Source organism: Chanos chanos, chromosome 5 (genome assembly GCF_902362185.1).
Source record: "Chanos chanos chromosome 5, fChaCha1.1, whole genome shotgun sequence".
NCBI lineage: Eukaryota > Metazoa > Chordata > Actinopteri > Gonorynchiformes > Chanidae > Chanos > Chanos chanos.
The window spans coordinates 51,442,445-51,470,422 of record NC_044499.1 but is presented as its reverse complement, the minus strand read 5'-3'; the positions used below and the strand labels follow the sequence as shown (position 1 = coordinate 51,470,422).

The 27,978-nt window shown below is 46.4% G+C and overlaps 1 protein-coding gene across 2 annotated transcripts in view; it reads left to right on the top strand.

The window, feature by feature from the left end:
- camk2g1 (calcium/calmodulin-dependent protein kinase (CaM kinase) II gamma 1) overlaps positions 1–27,978 on the top strand; it is a 55,093-nt gene that overhangs the window by 16,450 nt on the left and 10,665 nt on the right. Inside the window, exons 3-15 of one of the 2 annotated variants that reach the window (XM_030775184.1) lie at positions 3,834–3,893; positions 7,069–7,123; positions 7,954–8,019; positions 10,503–10,575; positions 12,777–12,879; positions 16,187–16,270; positions 16,406–16,500; positions 18,767–18,889; positions 19,401–19,484; positions 19,621–19,663; positions 20,112–20,174; positions 25,293–25,333; positions 25,898–25,984. In XM_030775184.1, coding sequence (XP_030631044.1) covers positions 3,834–3,893; positions 7,069–7,123; positions 7,954–8,019; positions 10,503–10,575; positions 12,777–12,879; positions 16,187–16,270; positions 16,406–16,500; positions 18,767–18,889; positions 19,401–19,484; positions 19,621–19,663; positions 20,112–20,174; positions 25,293–25,333; positions 25,898–25,984 — 977 coding nt within the window. The remainder of the gene's footprint in view (positions 1–3,833; positions 3,894–7,068; positions 7,124–7,953; positions 8,020–10,502; positions 10,576–12,776; positions 12,880–16,186; positions 16,271–16,405; positions 16,501–18,766; positions 18,890–19,400; positions 19,485–19,620; positions 19,664–20,111; positions 20,175–25,292; positions 25,334–25,897; positions 25,985–27,978) is intronic. The other variant, XM_030775183.1, reaches the window with a different exon arrangement.

Below are 27,978 nucleotides of genomic sequence, written 5' to 3'. Positions count from 1 at the left end.
CCTACAGCACACACGCACATGCACACACACACACACACACACACACACACACAGATCACACACTCAACATGCACTCAACTCAAACACACACACTGCAAACACATTTACTGTGTCCACGTCACACTGACCTCACTCTACTTACTCCATACCTCTGACCTCTAAACATGAGAGTGAATCTCATAGAAGACAGAAATAAGAAAAGCACACATACACACACACACACACACACACACATGCACGCACGTACACGCACGCACACACTCACACACGCGCACACTCACACTGACCTTCTCCATCTGTCACTCAGAGAGGTTAGATTGACTTGGAGCTGAGCCACATGGTGGAAAAAAAAACCAACAACGAAAATAAAAACTGACGCAGAGTCGTTGACCATTCACTCACACGACTAAACACCTCGATTCCCCCTCAAGTGTGTGCTCCATCTTTTTTTTTCCCTCCTTTTTTCTGCCCACACTGAACAAATAAATATAAACCACCACTCCGAGCTCTCATCGGTTTGATTTTTCAGACAAAAGCAGCAAATCAGAAATAATCATCAGTGTGTTGTGTTAATTTATGTGGCGGCTGTGATGAATGGCCCCTGAGTGTGCGTGTGTGTGTAAGGGAGGCGATGGTGTTGGAATGCCCAGTTTGAGGATTACGCTGAATGCAGTTGGGTGAGTTGACCGCCTGTGTGTGCTGAGGAGGTTTTATGGATGATAAATGGGGTGATGGATGGATGGAGGGATGGAAGGATGAATATTTAATGTTGAATGAGTGAGCTCCATTGTTTCTGGGAACTGAGGCAGTGCTGTAATGGATCCTCAGCTTACGTACTCATTCACTCACATTTCTCTCTCTCTCTCTCTCTCTCTCTCTCTCTCTCTCTCCATCAGTCTTTTGCCCTGTGTCGTATTTTTCCTCTATTCTGCTCTCAGTTACGGCCACTCTGTCTATCTCTCTTCCTCTCTCTCCGTCATGCCTCCCTCCTCCTCCGTACGCTGGTCCTCTCCTCAGTGTTGGTGGAATCAGATGCTGTGCTTCATACAGCATGTCTGACGACACACAGACACAAAGCTGTGTCCAAACACAGAGGGAGGGGAAACTGTGCAGAGGGACACAGGGAAAACTGTGTCGATAGACAGAGAGAGAGCAGCGGTTGTACGAGTGAGTGCTGAGTGTGGTGTGGGTGTGTTAGTGCAGATGTGTCAGTGTAGGTGCAGTGTGGTTTAATCTCTCTGAGAGGGAAGGAGAGAGAGCTTGAACGAAGAGAGTGAACGAATGTTGGGAGAGAGGAGGAGCAGTGTGGTGGAGGAACTCAATGTGTGTCTGCGTGTGTGTGTGTGTGTGTGTGTGTGTGTGTGTGTGTGTGTGTGTGTGTGTGTGTGTGTGTGTGCCTGCGTGTGTGTGTGTCTGTGTGTGTCTTTGAAATGGCTGGAAGGCTAATTTGTTGTGAACTCAATCTGACTACTACATTATAGATCAACAGACCAGAGCTGAGTGCAAGTACACACACACACACACACACACAGAAGGAGAAAGAGTCGTCCTGTAACAAAGTGGTGTATATGGGGGCGTGTGTGTGTGTGTACACACAGACGGCTCTGGTTTTGCTGTGTCAGTGGAGTGAATGTGTGATGTGATGATTCACTGCGGCTGATGGGTTTTGAACATGAACACAGAGAGTGTGTGTGTGTGAGTTAATGAGCATGTTTTTGCGTGTGTTTCTGTATCTTGAGTCACTGATTCCTGAATAAATACACACATCTAGTTTTCATCCCCAACACCCTAAATGACCTTTAGCCTGGAGTTCAACTCCTAGTTTAACCACAGATAATGGAAAGTGAGACAGTAAACCTGGTAAAACAAACAAAAACCTCCCATGTTGTTAAATGAGAAGAAGTAGGGCCATATAAGGTAGTAAGAAATGGAACCATTACCATATTAAGTGGCAAGGAGAGGAAGTACAGCCATATAAGGAAGTCAGGAGAGGAAGTAATACTCTGTTACATGTACTTAAGTAACTTTTTTCAATAAATTGTACTTATAGAAGCAGTTTTAATGCGTAATACTTTTCACTCTTACTCAAGTACATTAACGATTTAAAAAACTAATCTAATAGTACTCTGTTACATTAGACTACACACTTCTCACTACTTTTATTTAATTTATTAAATGAGTTTTATTCACACGCGCACAGCTTCTACGACGTCGAGTGCTTTAATACACGTTTATAAGACAATCAGCAGTACTTACAAACATTGTTAGCACAGTAGCATTATGAGCTAGAGAGAGAGCATGTAGGGAGCTAGCGTCAGCTATCTGAGCTTCATGAAACAGAGAAGAGTGTTGCTACAGCGCTCGTTTCAACGACGGAGAAGAGATTTCGGAGATCTCGGACATTGCACCAAACTTTCAGTAAGCTCTTCACCTGCATCCTCTGGTTTCTGTCTCTTGTGACGGAGTAGTCGCAACATTTTCCGTTTCGTATTCTAACGTCCCCAAACGAACAACAGCGGCGAAACCTTTTTACTGGTTGCTTTATGTTATGAAATAGGCCTAAGCTGGCCACAACCCGCCCCTTGGTAATGGAGCAGGGGGCTCAGAATTCTCAGTTACAACCCCGCGCGCACACACACAGCTTTTTAAAGTAAATGTAAAGTTACAGAGAAAATTACTAAAAGACAAGATGGTGCCAACTTTAGATGAGTTTGTAATGAATGTCAGTCGTGCATCCAAGCACACAATTTTACTAAGCACACAATTTTACTAAGCATAGAGGATAGAATGGCTCTGCTATTTGAGGCTTGTCTTTATGTTGATTCTGTTTCTAATTTAGGTTATTTGGTAAATATAGAATTTATTATTTTTAATTATTATTTTTTTATTAGGAATATGATTTAGTGCTTGAATGAGCTGATTTTTGGTTGTGCTTATTGGACAAGCACTTTAAATTTTCATTTTGGGCATAACTGATATTCTGATACATTAGAATGTAAATACATTATAGATGCAATAAATCGTCATATGAAGTTACTGGGTACTTGAGTAGTCATTTTATGAGACTCTTGTTTTACTCATATTCAAGTCGTTATTTTGATGAATGCTTTTACTTCTACATGAGTCATCATTATTATTTTAAAGTAACAATACTTTTACTCACTACAGTTTTGCTTACTCTACCCACCTCTGAGTATGGCCATATAAGGCAGTAAAGAGAGGAAGTATGGCCATATAAGGCAGTAAAGAGAGGAAGTATGGCCATATAAGGCAGTAAGGGGAGGAAGTATGGCCATATAAGGCAGTAAGGAGAGGAAGTATGGCCATATAAGGCAGTAAGGAGAGACGGTGATTCTAACTGGCAAGCTCCCATTCTGTTGTGCATTTTTGAAATGAAATGTCTATGTGAAGAGTTTGGAATCCACCAGTTCTTGTGCTCTCTGTGGTGATTAAAGTCAATATCTTAGTTGTATCGTACACAACGTGTGGCAGAAGTTTGTTTTATTTTACTCCTGAAACAATGCATTGGTTTTTCTTGACCAACCTAATGAAATTCCCAAATTAGCAGTATTGCCTAAGCAGTGGGGTTTATATTGTGTAAGCAGTGTGGTTTCCTCTACCTACTGAAGCGTGACTCCTGTGTGTGTGTGTGTGTGTGTGTGTGTGTAAGTGAACAGAGTCAGAGGCTGATTCTGCCACCGATGCTAGTGTACAGGCTACTGTCTGCCTGTCTTTACCACAAGACAACCAGCCATAGTGTCTGACTTTATTAAAACCATTTTTAATCTCTGTCTCTCTCTCTCTCTCTCTCTCTCTCTCTCTGTCCTGGACAGATCATCAGAAACTGGACCGTGAGGCCCGAATCTGTCGACTGCTCAAGCATCCCAACATTGGTGAGTCTGTGTGTGTATGTCTGAGTGTATCTGTGTCTGTGTGTTGATGTCCAGGTGTGTGTGTGTGTGTGTCTGTGTATGTATGTTCATTTGTGTGTCTGTGTGTCATTATCCATGTGTGTGTCTGTGTGTGTTTGTGTATTGTCTATCTTTTGTAACGCCATCACACCCCACGGTCTGCCTCAAAAAGCAGTCATATCACAGAAAAAGGGTGAATGAGAGAAAGACAGTGAGTGAACGATACACAGATGGACGTAGACAGAGAGTTGGAGACAGAAAGCTAGGAGTATTGACGTATATGTGTGTGTGTGTCCATGTGCATGTGTGTATGTTGGGAGATGTTGTGTGGGTGGGTGGGTGTAGCAGTGTTGAAGTGTGTATCTGTGTGTGTGTGTGTGTGTTCATCTTAATGTCACCTCTGTCCCTGTCTTGCTATTTCTGTCCTGTTGTCATATCTTTTTTCTGTTACAGTTACTGCATTTTTAAGCGCCCACCCCCCCACCCCCACCCCCGTTTTCATCGCCCAGAATCATTTTCTCTCCTCCTTCAGTCTCTGTGCTACTTTCCTACTCTCTCATTCCTTTACCTTCTGCTCTATCTCTCCATCCGTCTGTTCCTCTCTCTCCCTTTTTCTGTCTCTCCATCCGTCTGTTCCTCTCTCTCCCTTTTTCTGTCTCTCCATCCGTCTGTTCCTCTCTCTCCCTGTTTCTGTCTCTCCATCCGTCTGTTCCTCTCTCTCCCTTTTTCTGTCTCTCCATCCGTCTGTTCCTCTCTCTCCCTTTTTCTGTCTCTCCATCCGTCTGTTCCTCTCTCTCCCTTTTTCTGTGCTCTGCTCCCCCGGTCTCGTCTGTCTCACTGCCTTCTAGAAGGGGCGACCTGTCGTGGTTTCTGCTTAGGCTGCAGATAAATGCAGAAAAAAATGCAATGGGAGAGAGACAGAGAGAGATATAGAGACACAGAGAGATATAGAGAGAGAGAGAGAGAGAGTGAGAGAGAAAGGGAGAAAGAGAGAGAGAGAGAGAGAGCGCTGAGTGTGCAGTCTGAACAGGGCTGCTGGTGCGGTGTGACCTCCTGAGCCTTGTCTGCTGTTACTCTCTCTTTCCACCCCCCCCCCCCCCCCGCTCCCCTCTCTTCATCTCTGGTCAGAAGGTTCCAGAAGACTCACCAGGGGCTAAATGCTAAAGCTAAATGAGCGAAAGAAGCCATTCAAGTTCCTCTCTTCTCTCATTGGCCAGTGGAGGAGCAGGGTTCATGTCAGTTGAATTGAGTCGAGCCAATCCAGGGCTATTAAACCAGACCCAGTGTCTCAGAACAGCTCCAGAGAACCGGGCTCCTGCCATGGGCGGGTTCATGTCAGAACCCGAAGTCCCTCAGAACCTAGAAAAGGGAAAAACCCTGAGAGAAAGGCAGGCTGTAGGGCTGGGCGAGGGGTGGGGTGGGGGGGTGGGGGCGTCCTCTCCCTGCGTGTGCAGGGTGGTGAAAGTGCTTTTAGGGGATTTGGGGACAGACGGAGCTGGGAGGAGATGAGGGAGGTTTTGAGGATAGTCACTGTGCAGACTTGGAGTCACACAGGGTTTGTGTTAATCAGACATGAAGGCCTTGGTTGACTCAGCTGTCCTGTGCGGAGCCTGAGTCTGGGGCCCGGAGCTCTGTGGGCCGTGTGGCATTAGTGACTGCGTGGATTCGTTTGGGCGTTTTCTTTCAGCCCTCTGATCGTGTCTGGCTCTACTCCCCCCCCCTCCCCTCCCCGCGGCGTGAGCCGGAGCCTGATCCCGGCTATGCTGGGACGCTGTAGTTTATATTCAGAAGTCTGGCGTGAATAGTTGGCCTGCCTCATCCTTTCCAGTGTTGTCTTAAAGATATTATTAGTCGTTTGTTTACAGTGGCAGCTCCTTTGTTGCGAGGTTTGCTCGGTGTGTGTTTAAGCGTTTTCAGGTTGCCACAGATCACACTTGCCCTGCTGTCATTCTCTTGACCCGTTTGACTGATGTCGTATTGGGAACCCGGGCAGTAACGAAGCACTGGGATTCCATGTGTCCAATTCCGTGTGTCATAATTAATAATGTCAAAGGTCAAGTGTCAGTGTTTTGAGATGAGTTTGTTGTTACCTTTTAATACCCAGGTAACGTCTGTGTTTGTCTCTCTTTCTCTCACACACACACACACACACAAACACTCACCCTCTTTCTGTGCTTTTCTCAGTTCAGTTCTGTTTGTTTTATTGGTGTGGATGTTTAGTTTACAATGTAGCCAAAGCATTGAAATAATAAAGTCACACTAATGCTAACCAGTAATGACAAAAGGCGAGAAACAGGAATGAGTTGTTCCTTTTTCTCTCTCTCTCTCTCTCTCTCTCTCTCTCTCTCTCTCTCTCTCTCTCTCTCTCTCTCTCTCTCTCTCCCCCTCTCTCTCTCCCTCTCCCTGTCTCTCTCTCTCTCTCCCTCTTTCTTCCTCTGTCTCTCTCTCTCTCTCTCTCTCCCTCTCTCTCTTCCCTCTCCCTGTCTCTCTCTCTCCCTCTCTCTCTCTCTCTCTCTCTCTCTCTCCCTCTCTCTCTCTCTCTCTCTCCCTCTCTCTCTTCCTCTCCCTCTCCCTCTCCCTGTCTCTCTCTCTCTCTCCCTCTTTCTTCCTCTCCCTCTCCCTGTCTCTCTCTCTCTCCCTCTCCCTCTCTCTGTCTCTCTCCCTCTCCCTGTCTCTCTCTCTCTCTCTCTCCCTCTCTCTCTTCCTCTCCCTCTCCCTCTTTCTTCCTCTCCTTCTCCCTGTCTCTCCCTCTCTCTCCCTCTCTCTGTCTCTCTCCCTCTCTCTCTCCCTCTCTCTCTCTCTCTCTCTCTCTCTCTCTCTCTCTCTCTCCCTCTTTCTTCCTCTCCTTCTCCCTGTCTCTCTCTCTCTCGCTCTCTCTGTCAGACACTGACTCTCAGTCACAACTTATAGTTCTCCTGTAAAGTGACACAGTTGTGTATGGGATGTGTGTGTATGTGTGTGCATGTTTATGTGTATGTGTGTGGGTGTGTGTGTATGTATGTGTGGATGTGCCTATTTGTGTATGTTTGTGTGTGTGTGTTTGAGAACACTGTAATGAGTGCATTGTTAAACATGCCATTGTTTTCAGTACAACCTGAGATTATGATGCTTCAAATAATACAGTGCCCCTATCTCTCTCTCCCTCTCTCTCTCTCAGTTCGGCTTCATGACAGTATTGCGGAGGAGGGCTTTCATTACCTGGTCTTTGATCTGTGAGTAGGACATACAAGCTTGGCCTTTGTTTGCTGTTTTTATTTACCTGAACAATAAACAAAATGAACGGTAAATAAAACACGTTGTACAAACAGAGTTGACTCAAGCACACAGCCAACTCACTCCACTCCCCTTATGTGTCCAGAGTGAACTAATTACGCTGCAGAAAACCCCAGTAAAGTTGAGGTTGCCAGAAGCTGGTGTGTGGAGTATGAAGTCCGTTCAAATGTGCACTAGTTTTCTCTGTGTCCAGTAATGCTATTTATTATGACATCACGGGGTTTGGTACAGAACGTTCAGGGCACAGTGTGCAGCTGGCATTCAGTCTATGATGGTTTGGCTTGAATAAACACACTTCCAACACATACATAAGTGATTGCAAACATGGCATTTTCCCTCCAATTTCCTCTGTATTCTCCCTCCAATTTCCCTGTAATTTCACAGTGTAGTGACTGCTAATTAATGACGCATGCATGTGGGTTTGTGAATGTGTGCGTGCATGAGTGTGTGTGTGTGTGTGTGTGTGTGTGTGCGTGCACGTGTGTGTATGCATGCGTGGGTATCTGTACGTGTACATGAGCGTACACTTGTGTACGTGTGTGTACGCGCATGCCCGTGTGCGTGTGTGTGCATGTGTATCTGCGTGAGATGACGCTAGCATGCTCAGTACGCAAAGCTGATAAAATCCACTTAAGCCTCACAACACACACTGTCTTTTGTCTCTCTCTCTCTCTCTCTCTCTCTCACTCTATCTATCTGTCTATCTCTCTTTCTCCCCCTTCCTCCACCCCCCCCCCCTCTCTCTCTCTCTCTGTCTCTCTCTCTGCAGTGTGACTGGTGGAGAACTGTTTGAGGACATTGTGGCCAGAGAGTATTACAGTGAAGCTGATGCCAGGTGGGCCCTTTAACTCCTCTTCTCTTAAGTGGAGTCAGTGGATTTATTCAGTCGCACATCCTTAAACTACCCCACCTATAAACTATCTCCGTTCTCATCAAAACCTCCAGGGTCCGTACTAACAAGTATAAAACTCACCACCCTACCATAGACACCCAACACCTTACAGTACTAACCTAACTCATTTATATTTACAAGTTTGTACTACATTCATGTGAACTATAGTATACACACCAACACATACGGTACTCACCTGTACTATAATGTACAAACCCACACATACAATTCTCACCTGTGCTATAACGTACAAACCCACACATACAGCATTCACCTGTACTATAATATACAAACCCAAGTACCATACTCACTGGTGGGATACTATACTCATTTCATACAAATATAATGCTCACTTATACTCTACTCTACTGAACCCCTCTTATGCTTTACTACACTAATATAGCACTACACATGGACAGACAGTACTGTACACATCAGTGCTATACACATCACCCTACAATATGAGTTGTGACAGATACCATATAAACCTGTACTACAGCACACTCAATACTCACCTGTACTACAGAATGCTCAGTACTCACTCATACTATAATGTAAACCGTACTTACCTGCACTATAGCCTAAACTCAAACATATACACTACTCACTAGTTCTGTGGTGTTAGCGACAACAAGTCGAGTTCTCCTTGCCCTTTGACCTTGTCTCTTGACCTTTGGCTGTTTTGCACTGATCAGTAGAGTAACGACACCTGTTCTGTGTGTCGTTCAGTGTTGTCTAATGTGCCCAGTAGATAAAGAAGACGTTGAAGTGGAAGTTTTAAGGTTTCTGATATTACATGTACTTAAGTATCAAAAGAGTAAGTCAGTGACGCCGGCCCTACTGCTTTTTTTTAATTGTCTTTCCTTCTTCTTGTCAAAAGTCTTAGATAAAAACATATATAAAAGTCTTTCTTACAAACTGTAAACAGAAAAGAAATCCAGTCTGCTATGTTCTTTCTGTCAAGAACAGGAGACATGGTGTTAGTTCATTTCGGAGTCACTTTGGTGGCTATACAGAAACCCTCAGGAGTCCTGACACGATCACTGGACGAAATTAGAGGGACTTTACCAAAAAAAAAAACCCATTAGCTAATACTGTGATGTGAAGAACAGAGTGATTGTTAGCAGAGCTGAAATGAGACTGAGGTATTCTCATACTGTTCATGCAGTGTAAAGCTGGCCGTTACCATGACAACCACAAGGACGCTAATCTAGTCTAACGGAGGGTGTAAATTAACTGAATGATTTCACTGAGAGAAATCCTGTGTGTATTTGCATATTTGTTGTTTTCCACTGATTTAATATTGTAGTAAATAACAAAGGTATGCGGGGAAATGTATGGGAGTAACAGTGAGTAACAGTGAGTAACAGTGATAGCTTTTGCTTCGGAGAACATAGTGAAGTAACAGCGAAAGTTGCCGTAAATGTTTATGCTCAAGTAAAATAGAAATACTCCCAAACCATAATTATTTACAGTAATGAATAGGGGTGGGTACTGAAATCCAGTGCCAATATGGCACCGGTTCCTGTACGGTCGGTATCTACTGGACCAAATCACAACAGATTTCGGTGCCTCGTTTCGATGCCTGAGCTGTCGATTGAAATATTTGAAGAGTTCATTTGCAAAAACCGATAGACACTGTCCTTTAAAAAAAAACAAACTGAGTGTTGTGAGTTATTCTTAACACTTAGCACATCCTGAACCCCTAAATACGTGTTGTCACAAAAGCTGTTATTGTCCATTGTTAAGGCATTGTAAGTTCACATTTTGCAGCCAAAAACATCAAACACCAATGCTGTTCTTGAGCACAACCCGATAAATTTGGTGAGCGAATCAGCACGCAGTATTCAGGTCAGGTGACACAACATGCTGGAGGAAGCAAATATGATAATATTTCTGCAAAAGAATTTCTGAAGTTTGAAGCTGGGGTTTGTAGAATGCGAAGAATTCCAACACAAAATGTATTTTGCTGTTATTATTACTGTAACTGCTATTTAGTGTTACATTACTGTAGTTTGGTTAGGTTTATTTGTCATGTAAGTTTGTTAAGTGTTTTGTATTTATTTATATTTATATATTTGAGATGTTAAGTTAATATATTGTTCAATTTGAAGTTCAAATTTGCCTTAGGAATAAAAAAAGCCATTTTTTTAAATGTCGTCGACCTTCGTTTTGTGTGTATCGGTTCAGGCACCGTTTAGGCACCGGCACCATTTGAAAGGTATCGTTTTAGCACTGGTATCAGAAAAAACCCAAATGATACCCAACCCTAGTAATGAAGCTCAGTCGTTGTATTCCGCTGTATTGTCATATTAAACCACTTTAATGTTTTTACTCATCTTTCTGCATAATGGCCTCACTTCTCTCTCTCTCTCTCCCTCTCTCATTCCCTCTCTCTGTTTTCATTTCTGTTATGTTTTTTGCAGTCAGTGTATCAATCAGATCCTGGAAAGCGTCAATTACATTCACCAGCATGACATTGTTCACCGAGACCTGAAGGTGAGGGAGAGTCTGTCACCATGACAACCACACACACACCACAGATTTCCAGTGTGTCCATGGTGATGCCCTGCGTCACCCACTCTCTCTCTCTTTCTCTCTCTCTCTCTCGCTCTCTTTCTCTCTCTCTCTCAAATGATGAAACTTATGAGGGAACGGACTGCTGTTCAGGCAGACTGTGGTGTGTTAAGACACCCTGTTCAGTTGTCAGGAGCAAGAGAGAGAGAGACGGATTGAGAGAGACAGTGTGGTCTTGGACACACAAACAGTCTGGCTTAAACACTGGAACATTTTTTACGGGACAGATTTTCACTCCTCTTTTCCTGCATTGCTCTGTGTAAACAGTGTAGACGCAGTCAGTCGTCTCTTTATAAACACAGGCTCAGACGCAGCCCTGGGATCACACTGAGGCTCATCAGCAGACATGGTGCACTACCACACACACACACACACGAAGACTACCAGACACATGCACAGGTGGATACACACAAATACATACGTACACACAAACGCATACATAGAATACTACAGGCCGGCAGGCAGGCATGCACACACACACACACACACACACACACACATATACTCACTCTCTGAGTGATGTGTAATCGTGTTGTTGTTGTTCTTATTTGTTCTCTGAGGAGTTGGGTCAAAGGAGTGTCTTTAGTGTCTTTAGTTATTGGTCTATAACACAGCATTTAAAGCTGTTTTCACTAGTTTAGTCATGTGCCATCGTACTCTCTGAACATTATGATTTAAACAAAAGACAACACTGGTAAATACTGGTCTGTGGAAGAAAAAATTTGTTGATCATTTAAATAATAGCGACACAGTTGTGAAAACGTTCTGTTTCGTAAAAGTTTCTGCTGATGTCATATTTTCTCTTTTGGTCACTCTTGGTTGTCTGCGGCTGCGACTGCGGCTGCGGCTGCGGCTGTGCTGTGCTGCGCTGTGCAGAGCAGAGGTTTACCTGTAGGTTGCTATGACAACGATTGTTGCAGCAACTTACTCTCCTGTGGGAGGATTTAGCCGCAGGATCCTTCATTTTCAGTTCAGTCATGCAGGAAATCCCGGTGTAGGCCTTCTGTAAGAATACATTTCTCATGTCTCCCTGGGGCCATATGTTTGAATATAGGGGATAATTCAGTGATTTATCAGCCAGTTTATCAAGAATGACATACCCTGTGTTTGTGTCTGTGTGAGTCTCTCTCTCTCTCTCTCTCTCTCTCTCTCTCTGTCTCTATCTCTGTCTCTCTCTCCCTCTTTGTGTATGTGCGTGTGTGTGTTTGTGTTTGTTCATGTATGTGTGTTTGTCTGCATGTGCCCACGCGTGTGTCTCTGCGGGTGTGCACATACTGTGCTGACCTGTGTTTGTTTTTCTCTCCTTTTAACTTACATTATGTCATCTCAACAATTCATACAAAGCGCAGCAATGGTTACTATGGCTACAGGCCCGTGGACAGAGCGTGAAGGAGAGCACGTAGTCTCTGAATAACACTTAAACCTCGTACACACAGACACGCAGGACACACACACACGGGATACACTCACACACAAACCACAGACAGTGCACACAGTGCATTTATGGCAGATGTCTCTCTGTCCTGTGTCTTTGGCTGGTTTCAGTTTTAGTTTCATGGATAATCTGGAATATGATAATCATTATGTGTCCTGTATGTTGTCATATGTAATTAGCAGGGGTCAGGTGTCTTTTGTGTCATGTGATGAAAACGACATGATATGAGACAGTGCATGTCCTTTCTCCGTTTATCCCTTTATAAACCTTCACTAGCACCGAAGAGTCATGCAGCTTTGCACTTTACAGAGTCCCTGAGTTTTATCCTCAGCACAGCACAGCACAGCACAGAGTCCCTCAGCTTTACAGAGCACAGCACAGAGTCCCTCAGCTTTGCACAGCACGGCACAGAGTCCCTCAGCTTTGCACAGCACGGCACAGAGTCCCTCAGCTTTACAGAGCACAGCACAGAGTCCCTCAGCTTTGCACAGCACGGCACAGAGTTTACAGTCTCACACTTAAGAATCATGTGATCATATGTCATGGTATGATCACATGATGATGGTGTGATGATGATAGTGGTGATTGTGTGATAATGAAGTTGTTGGTGATTATTATCATGTTGATGTTGTTTTGCTTGTGTTCTGTTTGCTAGACTGTAATAATAACTCTCCTTGTTTGTCTGCAGCCTGAGAATCTGCTCCTGGCCAGTAAGATGAAGGGGGCGGCAGTGAAACTGGCTGATTTTGGGCTGGCCATTGAGGTACAGGGTGACCAGCAGGCTTGGTTTGGTGAGTGACCTTTTGAACTTTAACCATACATGCTCAGGGAGTCCTCTCTTCCTGTCTGTCCGACTTCAGATCAAATGGTATTTGTGTACATTTTATTTTGTGGTTTATTTTTGCTTTGTCAGTGGGTTGCAGTGGTTTGCTTGATGATGTTTACTTTAGAAAACAGCACTACTGACCTGGTTCTCCTTGTTGACATGTCTTATGAGTGGACTGGAGGAAGCTGCCGTGATTTGAATAAAGTGGACACAGATTGCTCCAGACAGTCATTTTGGCTTGAAAATGCTGAAATCCCGGCATAACTTGCATCATCTGTTCAGCGTACGGCAGTCTGCCTCTGTAACCCAGTCTGCCTCTGTAACCCAGTCTGCCTCTGTAACCCAGTCTGCCTCTGTAACCCAGTCTGCCTATGTAACCCAGTCTGCCTCTACAGGCCAGTCTGCCTCTGTAACCCAGTCTGCCTATGTAACCCAGTCTGCCTCTGTAACCCAGTCTGCCTCTACAGGCCAGTCTGCCTCTGTAACCCAGTCTGCCTATGTAACCCAGTCTGCCTCTACAGGCCAGTCTGCCTCTACAGGCCAGTCTGCCTCTGTAACCCAGTCTGCCTCTACAGGCCAGTCTGCCTCTGTAACCCAGTCTGCCTCTGTAACCCAGTCTGCCTCTGTAACCCAGTCTGCCTCTACAGGCCAGTCTGCCTCTACAGGCCAGTCTGCCTCTGTAACCCAGTCTGCCTCTACAGGCCAGTCTGCCTCTGTAACCCAGTCTGCCTCTGTAACCCAGTCTGCCTCTACAGGCCAGTCTGCCTCTGTAACCCAGTCTGCCTCTGTAACCCAGTCTGCCTCTACAGGCCAGTCTGCCTCTGTAACCCAGTCTGCCTCTACAGGCCAGTCTGCCTCTGTAACCCAGTCTGCCTCTGTAACCCAGTCTGCCTCTGTAACCCAGTCTGCCTCTACAGGCCAGTCTGCCTCTGTAACCAAGTCTGCCTCTATAGGCCAGTCTGCCTCTGTAACCCAGTCTGCCTCTACAGGCCAGTCTGCCTCTGTAACCCAGTCTGCCTCTATAGGCCAGTCTGTCTGTGGCGCTGCACTGTCTGCTGTTGGAAGTTGAAAATCTCTTTGGAGAAGCAGGCAGGGTGAGAGAGATGGTTACTCTAAGTCCTTATTTAAGACCTGTCCTGTGCTTCAGGTTTACATCAGAGAAAACCAGAATCAGAACAGAGCAAAAGTAATTACCTGCCTCCTCCCTAGGGGTAACCTGAGACAGAGAGAGAGATAGGGACAGAGAGAGAGAGAGAGAGACAGATAGGGACAGAGAGAGAGAGAGAGAGAGATACATGGAGAGAGAGAGAGAGAGAGACAGATGGGGACAGAGAGAGAGACAGACAGAGAGAGAGACAGACAGACAGAGAGAGAGAGAGAGACAGATGGGGACAGAGAGAGAGAGATAGACAGAGAGAGAGAGAGAGATAGACAGAGAAAGAGAGACAGACAGAGAGAGAGAGAGAGACAGAGAGAGAAAGAGACAGATGGGGACAGAGAGAGAGAGATAGACAGACAGAGACAGAGAGAGAGATACAGAGAAACAAACAGACTGAAACAAAGAGAGGGAGAGAGAGAGAGAGAGAGAGGCAGAGAAACAAACAGACTGAGAGGGAGAGAGAGAGAGATGGGGACAGAGAGAGAGAGAGAGACAGAGAGAGAGAGAGAGATACAGAGAAACAAACAGACTGAGAGGGAGAGAGAGAGAGATGGGGACAGAGAGAGAGAGAGAGACAGAGAGAGAGAGAGAGATACAGAGAAACAAACAGACTGAGAGAGAGAGAGAGAGAGAGAGAGAGGCAGAGATTCATGTCCAGGCTCTGGTGCTACTGCAGTGGTGCTGGTATATCCGCAGACGTCCTCAGTTTTCTGTGCCAAACCCACTGGAGCGGTGCCAACGCCACAGTTCCCAGTGCCCTGTGCCCAGTGCCCTGTCTTCTCAGCCTGCAGCTCTGCCATGCCATGGGTCAGTCAGGAAGCCAGTGTGTGTCTGCACAGGGTAAAGATGGGCATAGTGCTTTAGTGCTGGGGTTGTTGGACCGTGTGTGTGTGTGTGTGTGTGTGTGTGTGTGAGTAGGTTGGAGGTATGCCCAACAGGAGGACACTGTTGCAGTTCCTGGCTTTAAAAGCTGAAACTCTTAACAGACTTGTGGGTAGTGAGTAGTGCAGGTTCCCATAGTTCTGCTAAACTCGGGCAGTCATGGCTCATTTGGGTTAAAAAGGGTGTGCGGGGTAATAATGCACACACACACACACACAAGTGCACTCAAAAGGTCTTCAGTGTTCCCTGGAGAGCTAAAAAATGGATCTGAACTGTTTACCTAACATGGAAAACTAAACTCAGATATTAAAGCGGTCGATATTGCCTTATTTTTCTGGTCTTGATTTGATTAGTTCTGGAAGATCTGCTCAGGCAGTGGTAACGTTATGCAGCATTAAGGGTGATTTCAGTAAATGTAATATGTTTTGAACCTTGGGTTTATGTGTCATAGATCCTTCCCCAGAGTCTGGAGCGCTACACTCAATATTACTCATATCAGTCCAGTCACATGAACCAGTCTGCTGCCCAGTCTGTCATTATTTGTGTCAAAAGTCACCAGTATGGAACAGTGAAGAGCAGTATGGAACAGTGAAGAGCAGTGTAGGACAGTGAAAAGTAGTACGGAACAGTGAAGAGTAGTATGCAACAGTGTGGGACAGTGAAGAGCAGTATGGGACAGTGTAGGACAGTGAAGAGCAGTATGGGACAGTGTAGGACAGTGAAGAGTAGTATGAGACTGTGTAGGACAGTGAAGAGTAGTATGAGACAGTGTAGGACAGTGAAGAGTAGTATGAGACAGTATAGAACAGTGTAGGACAGTGAAGAGCAGTGTAGCAGTGTGGGGCATGGTAGCAGTGTAGTACAGTGAAGGGGACTGTAGCAGTGTAGTACAGTGAAGGGCAGTGTAGCAGTGTAGTACAGTGACGGGCAGTGTAGTACAGTGAAGAGCAGTGTAGCAGTGTAGTACAGTGAAGGGCAGTGTAGCAGTGTAGTACAGTGAAGGGCAGAGTAGCAGTGTAATACAGTAAAGGGCAGTGTAGCAGTGTAGTACAGTGAAGGGCAGTGTAGTACAGTGAAGGGCAGTGTAGTACAGTGAATGGCAGTGTAGTACAGTGAAGGGCAGTGTAGTACAGTGAAGAGCAGTGTAGTACAGTGAAGGGCAGTGTAGCAGTGTGGGACAGTGAAGATGCCTGTTGGTGATGCAGGTGTTTGTCATTGTTTTTGGGTGCAGGTTTCGCTGGGACGCCAGGGTACCTGTCTCCAGAGGTCCTGAGGAAAGATCCCTACGGTAAACCTGTGGACATCTGGGCCTGTGGTGAGTCTTTCTCAATCCCAGAATTCTCTGGGGCTGTCTGACTCTAGCTTAACATTATTACTTGTTCTCACGCAAACTCTCTCTCTCTCTCTCTCTCTCTCTCTCTCTCTCTCACACACACACACACACACACAGGTGTGATCCTGTATATTCTGCTGGTTGGTTATCCTCCTTTCTGGGATGAAGATCAACACAAGCTGTATCAGCAGATTAAGGCGGGAGCTTATGACGTGAGTACTGTCTGCGGCCGGTGATGTAATCAGCCCTTCCACTCCCTGTGTCCCTCAGTCAATCTGTTTCTCTAACACCGTTCCTCTGTCTGTCTGTCTGTCTGTCTCTCTGTCTCTCTGTCTGTCTGTCTGCCTGTCTGTCTGTCTGCCTGTCTGCCTGTCTGCCTGTCTGCCTGTCTGTCTGTCTGTCTGTCTGTCTGCCTGTCTGTCTGTCTGTCTGCCTGCCACTTTCACTCTGTCTCTCTGCTATTCTGTCCAACTGGAGCTCCACACTGACCACTCTGTGCTCTGCGTCAGTACGGCTGGAGCTGATAGCGTTGCTGATAGTCGGTTGAGAAGCTCATGTAACCTCAGTGTCAGGTCGTGCATTGACTTTGTTTTCAGGTTTGACTAGTCACCCTCATTATCAGGTGAATAAATCTACCCAGGTCAGACCTGCGAAATCCAGTGGGATTTGAACGCCAGGCCAAATGTGAGGCCGGTATCACTCACTCTAACAGATACAGCTTAGCATGAATGGGACACACTGTGTGTCTAGGGGAGTTTATGAATCTGTCTGTTTGTTTATGACTCTAATTATTGTTGTTTTTTCTTTTGACTTGACGCTGAGCACAGATCCTGTTTTTAAAAGCATGTTTGTGTGTGTGTGTGTAGGTGTGTTTAGTGTGTCTGTGTTTAGTGTGTTAATCTGTGATTATGTGTGTGTATGTCCATGTGTGGCTGCGTGTGTGTGTTTGTGTGTTGAGTGTGACTGTGTTAATCTATGAAATTGTGTGAGTGAAAGCTTTGGTGTGCGTGTTAATGTGTCTTGTGTGGCTGTGTGTGTGTGTTGAGTGTGTTAATCTGTGATTGTGTGAGTGTGTGTGTATATGTGTGTGTCTTGTGTGTGCATGTGTGGCTTTGTGTGTGTGTTTGTGTGTTGAGTGTGTTAATGTGTGATAATGTGTGTGGCTTTGTGTGCATATGTGTGTGTTTGTGTGTTGAGTGTGTTAATGTGTGATAGTGTGTGTGGCTTTGTGTGCATATGTGTGTGTTTGTGTGTTGAGTGTGTTAATGTGTGATAGTGTGTGTGGCTTTGTGTGCATATGTGTGTGTTTGTGTGTTGAGTGTGTTAATGTGTGATAGTGTGTGTGGCTTTGTGTGCATATGTGTGTGTTTGTGTGTTGAGTGTGTTAATGTGTGATAGTGTGTGTGGCTTTGTGTGCATATGTGTGTGTTTGTGTGTTGAGTGTGTTAATGTGTGATAGTGTGTGAGTGAAAACTGCGGTGCTAGTATTGATCCTCCAGCCCCCTGACGCATTGCAGAGAGATGGTCACCACACAGAACTGTCTCCCCCTCCCATGCAGTACCTCTGTGTACACCTGTGTGTGTGTGTGTTTGTATCTGTGTGTGTCCGTGTGTCGTGTGTCTGTGTGTCTTGTGTGTGTGTGTCCGTGTGTGTCCGTGTGTGTGTGTGTGTGTGTGTGAGAGAGAGAGAGTTTGTCTCTGAGTAAACCTTTGTGTGTGTGTGTACGTGTGTGTGTGTACGTGTATGTGTGTGAGAGAGAGAGAGAGAGAGAGAGAGTGTGTCTCTGAGTAAACCTTTGTGTGTGTGTGTGTACGTGTATGTGTGTGAGAGAGAGAGAGAGAGTTTGTCTCTGAGTAAACCTTTGTGTGTGTGTGTGTGTGTGTGTGTACGTGTACGTGTGTGTGTGTGAGTGTACGTGTATGTGTGTGTGAGAGAGAGAGAGTTTGTCTCTGAGTAAACCTTTGTGTGTGTGTGTGTGTGTGTGTGTGTATGTGTGAGTGTACATGTGTGTGTGTGAGAGAGAGAGAGAGTAAACCTTTGTGTGTGTGAGTGTGTGTGTGTACGTATGTATGTGTTTGTGTGTGTGTGTGAGAGAGTGAGAGTACGTGTGTGTGTGTGTGTGTGTGTGTGTGTGAGAGAGTGAGAGTACGTGTGAGTGAGAGAGTGAGAGTGCGTGAGTGTGTGTGTGTGAGAGAGTGAGAGTGCGTGTGTGTGTGTGTGTGTGTGTGTGAGAGAGAGAGTGAAAGTGCGTGTGTGTATGTGTGTATGCATGTATGCGTGTATTTGTGTTTGTGTGGATGCATGAGGGACAGAGTATGTATGTGTTTCTACATGTCTGTATATGTGTTTGTTTTGCTTTCTAAATAAATCTCAAAACCTTTTTGTGCTTATTGCAGATGTATAACTCACTGTGTGTGTGTGTGTGTGTGTGTGTGTGTGTGTGTGCGCGCGCGCGTGCGTATGTTTTCTCCTCTCAGTTTCCTTCTCCAGAGTGGGACACAGTGACTCCTGAGGCAAAGAACTTGATTAATCAGATGTTGACGATTAACCCAGCCAAGAGAATCACGGCTGAACAGGCTCTCAAACACCCGTGGGTCTGCGTAAGTGCCCTCAAAGATTCCCGGCCCACTGAGGTCCATTAAGATCTCAGCAGAGTCCTGGATCTCTGCTGAGTTTGTAATTGATCCAGCATCTTAGGCCCCCCACCCTGAGAGCAGACATCAGGCACAATTAAAACATCTAATCCCAATTTGTCTCATCTGCTTTAGCTTTAACATGTAAAACTCCATTCACACGAATCTCTCTCTCTCTCTCTCTCTCTCTCTCTCTCTCTCTCTCCCTCTCTCCCTCTCTCCCTCTCTCTCTCTCTCCCCCTCTCTCCCTCTCCCTCTCTCTCTCTCTCTCTCCCCCCCTCTCTCCCTCTCCCTCTCCCTCTCCCTCTCCCTCTCCCTCTCCTCTCTCTCTCTCTCTCTCTCTCTCTCTCCCTCTCTCCCTCTCTCCCTCCCCCCCCCCCACCCCTCTCTCTCTCTCTCTCTCTCTCTCTCTCTCCCTCTCTCTCTCTGTTTCGGTCTGTTTGTTTCTCTGTATCTCTCTCTCAATTTCTCAACGCAGCAACGTTCCACAGTGGCGTCCATGATGCATCGTCAGGAGACAGTGGAGTGTTTGCGAAAGTTCAACGCCCGGAGAAAACTCAAGGTACTGTTGCTTCTCCTGACAGGTCTTACTGTAACTGGAGACCCAAAATCCCCCTCTGCTTTGAGGAATAAACCCTATCTCTCTTTCTCTCTCTCTCTCTCTCTCTCTATCCATCTCTGTCTCTTTCTCTCTTTAGGGAGCCATTCTTACCACCATGCTGGTTTCTAGAAACTTCTCAGGTAAGGGTTTTGTGCTCTTCTCCTCACTTTCTGCCTGTGATGATGAGGTTGAAGACTGAAGTGTTGTGAGTAAGTGCTGTCAGTAGGTTAGGTTGAGGAGCAGAGAGTCTTCAGACAGGGCCTGGGAGCTTTCGATTCAGGAGTGCGGTGTTCAGGCAAGAAAACTCGATATTCAGTCTGTTTAGTATTTCAGGAAGAAATGTACTGTGAATTTTGTCTTTTTTTTTTTTTTTTTTATTCCTCTGTATCCACTTTGCACTTTGTTAACAGCTTTGGGTCGGTTGTGATGCGGGGCGTCTGTCTTGTACAACCGTGGTAACGGTGATCATGTGCTGTTTCTTGGCGTGTGGCGATTCAAGGTCGTTTAAAGGGATCCCTCGTAAGGTGTCTCCCAGACTGTTACTAATTTGCATAGCTCCTCCCAACTTATCGCCTCTCTGTCCAATAGTGGGCCGGCAGCATACCAGCCCTGCTGCTGCCACCACCAGCACTGCCGCGCTTGCACAGGAAGGTACGTCCCCAGCCCCCCTCCCTACAGCTTGCCTGATGGGGATCCAGCGCACCACTCCCCAATCCTGCGCCTCCCCCCTCCTCCCCCCGCCCCCCCCGCACCCCCTCTGCACTGTCAGCATGCAGCCTGGACAAGCCTGCAGTCCATGCATTCATAAAGCGTTACACACACGCCCCCCCACCCCCCCCCCCCCCCCCCTCACAGAGCAGAGCGGCATCAAAGTGAAGTAATGCGTAAAGCAGTACTGTTACCCTGTCCCAATATTACAACGAGCATCCTATTAACGCAGGAGCTGTTCGTCTGTCCGAGGCATTCGGTTTGTGAAGGGTCTCGTTTGAGACACAGTGTACTAGTTTTTTTTGGGGGGGTGTTTTTTGGTTTTTTTCCCCCCTCACTGACCACTTAGCTCTGACACTGGCAGCTCAGGAGCATTAGTGAGTGTGATGGGCCTGAGCTGAGTGATGGATGCTGAAGTCTAAAAGCTTGTCTCCAGTTTTCTTCACTTCATTTGTGCATCCCTCTCAGCGCGAGATGAACCGATTAACAAGGCTAATGTGAACTGGTTATTTCCTGTATGGATCGCCAGACAACATCCTTGTTCCCTCTACCAACCCCCCCCCCCCCCCCCCCCCCCCCCCCCCCCCCCCCCCCCCCCCCCCCCCACTGACTGACTGGAATCTGAGTGCTCAGCCTCCAGGCAAAAAGGGGGGATCAATATCACTTCACTGCATTCATCCTAACAGTTACATCCCTCTGTCAGACCCCTGTTGGCCTACCGCCGACTCAGCTTCACTGTCTGTCTGTCTGTCTGTCTGTACCTGTCTGTCTGTCTGCCTGTCTGTCTGCATGGGCTATAAAAATGCCTGTTCGTTCTCTTTGCCTTCCCTGCAACCCCTCTATGTGTTCCACCATATATCATGTGCCACTTTTAGCTAGTTCCCCTTGCTTTTCAGCATGGTAAGGGCTTTAGGCTTTTCAGCATGGTAAGGGCTTTAGGCTTTCAGGTATAGGAGGCTTCTGCTTTAGCTTGGGCGACTGGACCTTTGCCCCTTCACCCCTCTTGCCTGTGCCCCCTGCACGACTGCAGCCCAGGGCGTGGTAGAGGTAGAGGGTTTGGATGGGTGTAGGGGTCTGGGTCCTTCGACCTGTGCTGTTACAGAGCCCCCCCCCCCCCCCCCCCCCCCCCCCCCCCCCCCCCTTTCCCCTGCTACCCCCCGCTACCCCCCTCCCCCAGCTGCCTTCACTAACTGAGAGCGCGGAGGTGAGTCCTCAGCATGGACGGGAGCGGGGTTGGCTTGCTGCCGATCGTGAGACCCGGTGTAATCAACGTGGGGGTGGAGTTACAGTGTACACCAGGTGGTCTGCGGTGGACAGAGGTCCCCTGGGGGGCAGACAGACGAGGCTGTTGACCAATCAGCTCAGCCCTGAGGGGCGGAGCCTACCAAACTTAGACGCTTAGATCATCAGAGGTGTACAACACCTGACAGGGAGGGAAAATTCTATTGGTTCTGGCTTCAGATGTGACAGAGTAAGGTTTAAATCTCCTAATACAGCCCATTATAGTCCTATCATAGGTTCAGTAATCCTATACGATTCACAGTCATTACAATACAGAGGCAAGTTCTAATGAGGTTTTTGTGTTGGCAGAATCATTAGATTAAATGAGATATGAGATAAGGCTATGTCATAATGTTAAGTGTGACTTTATTCAGTCTATAAACGGCTCTAAACAAAGTCTGAGCCCTCAGGTAGCCTGCCTTATAGCCCAGGAGTTCATCCTCTTAGAGGTTTTGTAGGACCATAATTGAGTCTAAGTTTCGTTTGTTTACCGGTATATTCTGCCAATGTTGTTATCTTCACACCCGTGCGTGTGAAGGCTGTGGGTTAGCCCACGCGCTGAGAGGGGAAGCTGCAGGAGGTGTGACCGCAGTGCGCTAGGCTAACATGCAAGGACTGCACAGTGTTAGTAACTGAAAACCCCTCCAGGACCGGGCCAAAGGACGGAGAGAGAAACATCTGGGGGTTTCTGTGTTCTGGACTTGCATCGGGCTTCATGGCAGTCTGTCTTTAAGGCTTTCACATTTACAGTATGGTCGTGTTCATTTAGCAGAGGCTGTCACGTCCAGGGGCCACTCGCGGAAAGTGTGTGTATTTAATCAGTAAACACAAGAAGCCCTGGTTCCTCTAAGCATGCGTCTCTGAGGATGAAGTGACGTGTACACACAGAGAGAGAGAGAGAGAGACAGGTTCACTGCTCCTGCTACAGGCAGCTGTGTCACACAGTAAAAATCAGGAGAAGGCTCTCGTACCTCACACCGTACGTATAGTGACCATGGTTACAATAGCACAGGTTTACTAAAGCGTGGCCGAGTGTGAAGATTTCCTTGTTTGTTTTGATGTGCACTGTTTTGTTGTTTGTTTGTGTTTGTTTGTTTTTTATGTTTACGTGTTGTAGAATAAAGCTTGTTGAGTTTAAGAGGCAGTAGTTTTTGGAGTGACAGTCATAGGCTGGTTCCGTGTTTGTTAGAGGCGAAACTCGTACACTTTTTAACTGATGTTAAATGACCATGTTTCAGGTCTTTCTTTCCTCTATTCTTTCCTCTAACGTCACAACTCAGTGAATCCTACTGTCAGGTTTGAGCTGTGTCATGCTTTAGATATGAAGTAACGCTGTCTTTATAATGGTGAGTCACACGACTGTACAGTGAATGTTCTTGTCAAACCCTCGACCAATCGCCATCCAGTAAGTGTCAATAATGAATGACCCCATCTCATTAACCCCCCGGCCTCCCGCCAAACCCTCGTGCAGATGTTTGGCCGATGAACACGGCGCTGAGCTTCATCATTCCCTGCCCGTTTCACCCTGTTGGCTTTGCATTGAGTCACATCATCATCATCATCATCATCACACTGAATGGCTACCCATGTCGATCAGACCAGGATCCGTTAGTGGCTGGAGTAGACGCCTCATTGATTTGTTTGTGGGTTACTCTGTCCCAGCGATACGTAATCGCAGCCGAATCCTCTTAGACATCATTTTCTCAGCCGCAGTCATTTCTTAATGCTCTTCCCAAAGTGTCTGAATGGGTGAGAGCAAAAACCCTCCCTTGCTTTGTACCCGTCCGGGATCGCAGGGTGCTGGTTCAGGATCAGCACACCTTGATCAGCATAGCTGCATTTGTCAGGTTTATGAGAGACGTAAACTGATCCGTGATCAGTACTCATGACCTGAGAAATACAGTGCGTGTACCAGCCTTGGCCACATTGTAAGTGGCACGTAATGTCTGCCACTCTCGCCTGTCGACCAAGATCAGTGGCGCTGAGCAGACACAGAGCGAAAGAGCCAGGAGGTGTTTAGTGTTTAAAAGTCAAATCTCTCACTCCTCTCACTGTGGCCCCAAAGCCGTAACAACTGGGCAGGTGACGGCTCGGGATTGGTTTGGACTGGTTTGGCTTGTCATCTGTCCAGTTGCGCATGGACTGTCTGAGACAAGAGGGGTAGGTTTTTCAGGGCTCAGACACAGAGATGACCTGCGTGAGAGAGTGTGGAGAATTGATATTCAGTGTTATGGTGACTGAGTGGTGTTTGTACTGAATGGCTGGCTGGTAAAACACACACACACACACACACACACACACTGTTGTGTCATTCTGAGTGTCGCATGGGCCAGCAGCAGTAGTAAGCCTGTGAATGAATGGACCCAGTTCTCCCAGTCACGCCATCCTCCCTCCGCAACTCTATTGATTTTCCTTTTTTTTTTTCTCGCCTTTCTTGGCTCACATCCCTCCTTCCTTCTCTCTGGTCAAACGGAAGGTAAGAAGCTGATTGGCCGTTGGGAATTGATGAATCCAAACGCATGTGAGCATGCGTATGTGTGTGTGTGTGTGTGTGTGTGTGCGTGCGTGCGTGCGTGTTTGGGGTCTGGTTGTGTGTGTGTGTGTGTGTGCGTGTGCGTGTGTGTATCTGTGTGTGTGTGTGTGTGTGTGTTTGGGGTCTGTGTGTGTGTGTGTGTGCGTGTGCGTGTGTGTATCTGTGTGTGTGTGTTTGGGGTCTGTGTGTGTGTGTGTGTGTATCTGTGTGTGTGTGGGGGGGGGGTCTGTGTGTGTGTGTGTGTGTTTGGGGTCTGTGTGTGTGTGTGTGTGTGTGTGCGCGTGTGTGTATGTGTGTGTGTGTTTGGGGTCTGTGTGTGTGTGTGTGTGTGTGTGTGTATCTGTGTGTGTGTGTGTGTTTGGGGTCTGTGTGTGTGTTTGCGTGCGCGTGCGTGCATGCTGTTACTGGAGCGGGCCTTGGCTGCCGTGCGGTGCTCCATGTGAGCCCATCTGAGCTTCCTTCTCTTCTCCAACTCCAGATCTTTAAAACCAGACCTCGGGGGAAATTACCGTTGCATTTAAAGGAAATCAATTCTATGCATTAGCTGTCATTTTCTTTCGTTATACCTGAAGCTTCAGATGGAGAATAGTGCAATTCCCTTTCTCTACCATCGGGGGGGGGGGGGGGGGGGGCAGTTCATTCACATGCCGGAGATGAGCAGATTTAAAACCATACTTCTCTCTCTGAGTGCATCGCTGATGAGTTTCTGAGTATTGATTTGTCTGTTTGGTTTTTTGGTTTGTAAGACATTGTCTCGTTGTTTGTCATTAATGTGGAGCAGGTCTGTCAGTGAGTGTTCTGTGTTTGTCCGTTCCAGTAACGTGTTTTGTTCAATGTTTAACGCACTTTGTTTTTTAGTAATGTTGGTTCCATTTATGTTACATGTGCGTAATAACTGTGCATTTATACATTAACAAAAGGATAAAGCCCGCCGCGCTGTTCCATCTTAGATCGCTAATCTTACAAATTCATCAGGATGAAGGAACGCATACACACACACACTGGCCCACTCTCCAAAGTGTGTCCACACTAACTGGTGTGTCACACGTCCGCGTGGAAACATGTTTAATTCATCAAATTGGTCTGTGATTTTTTTTTTGATTGGATAAACATACCAAATTCATTCACAGTGAAATGGACTGACTGTAGGTGAATAGGTGAATTTGTTTGTTTGTTTGTTGGTTTGTTTGTTTTGGCATGTGCAGTGTGAGTGCAGCTTTCTGATCTGATGTCTTTTTCTGTTACAGCGTGCAAAAGCTTACTGAACAAAAAGGCTGACGGCGTTAAGGTGAGAACTTAACACATCCATCCCTGGCTCTGTCCCGTTTCTAATACTCACACTTCTTGTACCTGAGCAACTCCTAACTGCTCTTGTACCAGAGCCACTGTTAACTCCTCTATCAGAGAGTTTCCTGCTTTTTATCCTCCTCTCTTCTCTCATGCCAATAACAGCCTTTGTTTTGGACTCAGTAACAGGCTCTGTTAACTCAAGCTCCAGGACACTGGTAGATTTTAATCAGAGATTTTAAAACTTCGGTGAATGTCCTACAAGGTTTTACTGCGTTCTTGTATTGTGTTAAGAATGCCCTGAAATCTGAATGGAGAATTTTGTGTGTGTGTGTGTGTGTGTGTGTGTGTGTGTGTGTGTGTGTGTGTGTGTGTGTGTGAGTCTGTGTGCGGGAGGGGGCTATTTTTTTTCTTTCTTTATTTTTTTGTCAGTGTAAACATTTACGCTATCTACAAAACTTTGAGTTTGGATTGGACTGTAGCTTTTTTTTCCCTTAGCTGATTGGTTGGCCTGAGTGTCAGTCACTGATAAGGAAGTTGTTTTCTTCTCTCCTGTTTGCTGCAGCCCCAGACAAACAACACTAAGAACAGTGTAGTGAATGCAGTAGTGAGTGCTATGAAAGAGAACAACGCGGCCACATCAGCTCCTATGGTATTATCTCTGTCCCTGACTCCTCTTCCTCACCAGCTCCTCATACCACCTGTCAGGACTGATTAATGGTTCTCTCGCCAGCGTGAGCGCAGCCAAAACTCCATACTAGTGGACACAGGTGTGGCGGAGCATGTTTCTTATGCTCGAGCACACACACTGCAGAGTGATGTCTAACAGTGATTGGTCAGATGGACGTGAGCTTAGAGTGACAGCTGTCAGGTTTATCTCATCACCCTCTCCATTACTCCTACATTTCAGTGAAGAGGTCCTCTTCTATGGGGCCGGCAGACTGTATAAGCTGTTATTGATAAATGTTGCACACTGCCACCTGCTGTTCTGTTGCCCTCACAGGCAGTGTAAACGCTGTGAAACGTAAAGAGGGCACATTGGCTGTTTCAGGAGGCGCTCATCAGCTTGAGAACCATAGATCTTCCTTTCTTCTCCCCTCTGTTCTCCTCATCTCTCCTCATCTCTCCTCCACTCTCCTGTGCTGTGCGGATAGTGTGTGTACTGTAGGCACCTGTTCATCTCTCTCTGGTTTGTGGTGGACCCCTCTGTCTCACATGACGTGTCTCTAATGGATGTTTTCTGTTTTTGATGACATTGATGACTCCTCTCTCTCTCTCTCTCTCTCACTCACTCACTCATTCACTCATTCACATGCACACACACACAGACATACACAAAAAAAACACTTATCAGCTTTTTGTGACATTAATTACAGCTGGAAATTCCTGATGTGGCGTGTGGTGCCATTATCTGATTAGAGTCTTTTACACACATGCGGGCATACACACACACACATGCACACGCGCGCGCACACATACACACTCGTGCACACACGCGCACGCACATACACAAACACACACACACGCACGAGTGCACACACACACACTTATACACACAAACACACGTGCACGTGCACACACACACACAGACACACACAGTCAGTCATGCTGATCAGGCCAGTGTTGGTGATGTTTGTCCTGCAAAATCAGTGGACTAAAACAAGAATAGAAACACTGTCACGTGACAGAGTTCAGTCAGTGAACCAAGCTGCACCAAACCGGACCTGACGTCTGTCTTATTAAACCCACTTAATGTAGGGGACAGATGACACGGAGTCAACACTGATCCAGATGCCACAAAGATGCAGTCTCCGTCTTGGAAGAGCACTGTGTGTGTGTGTGCGTCTGTCTGTCTGTATGTGTGTGTGCGTGCATGTGTGTGTGTGTGTGTGTGTGCATGTTTTCCCCAGAGGCTCAGAAAAACAAATCAGAGGTTTTTAGAGGAAAAAAGGTTCTGTGTTCCTCGGCAAAAGCTGTCAGTCTGGCCAAGAAAAGCGTTCGCTGAAACATCAAACGCGGCCATTACGTTCACATTTAACCTTCGCCCTCTCTCTCTGACTGCCTGAAGGCCACTCCAGAACCGACAGAGACCTATCCACACAGAAAAACCTCCACTCAAAGAAATGCTAAGAGGAAAGAGGAGAGAAAAAAAGACTTGGTTCTTCCTTTGAAAAATGAAAAGCAACAGCTAACTCGATTCTCAACCCACTGTAGAGTTTGTATCAGACAAGATATGAGACAGAAATTTGACAGCAGAATGGGTTGGATTTGAAGTCATATAAAAATAATGAGAACTCTTAATAATGGAGGGACTCAGTGTTCTGAAGAGTTAGTACTGTGTTGGTAGGATCTGACAATCGAGGTCTCTGATTGGCTCCTTATTAATTGTCTATGAAATAGGTCTGAATATAGTACCCTTCTCTAAATTAGTACTCAGCAAAAAGTTTCCTCAAGTCACTCAGAAGGGAAGTTCAGCCTCAACCAAAAGTCAGTTTGGCCTTTAACTGAACTCCCACTGTTCTGTCTGCTGCGTTTTTCTGTGAGGGCTTTTTAACCACGTTTGGACACTAAATCTTTTGGTGCCACTGTGGCATTGTTTTAAATAGATACGTGTGTGAGTGAGTGAGTGAGTGAGTGTGTGTGTGT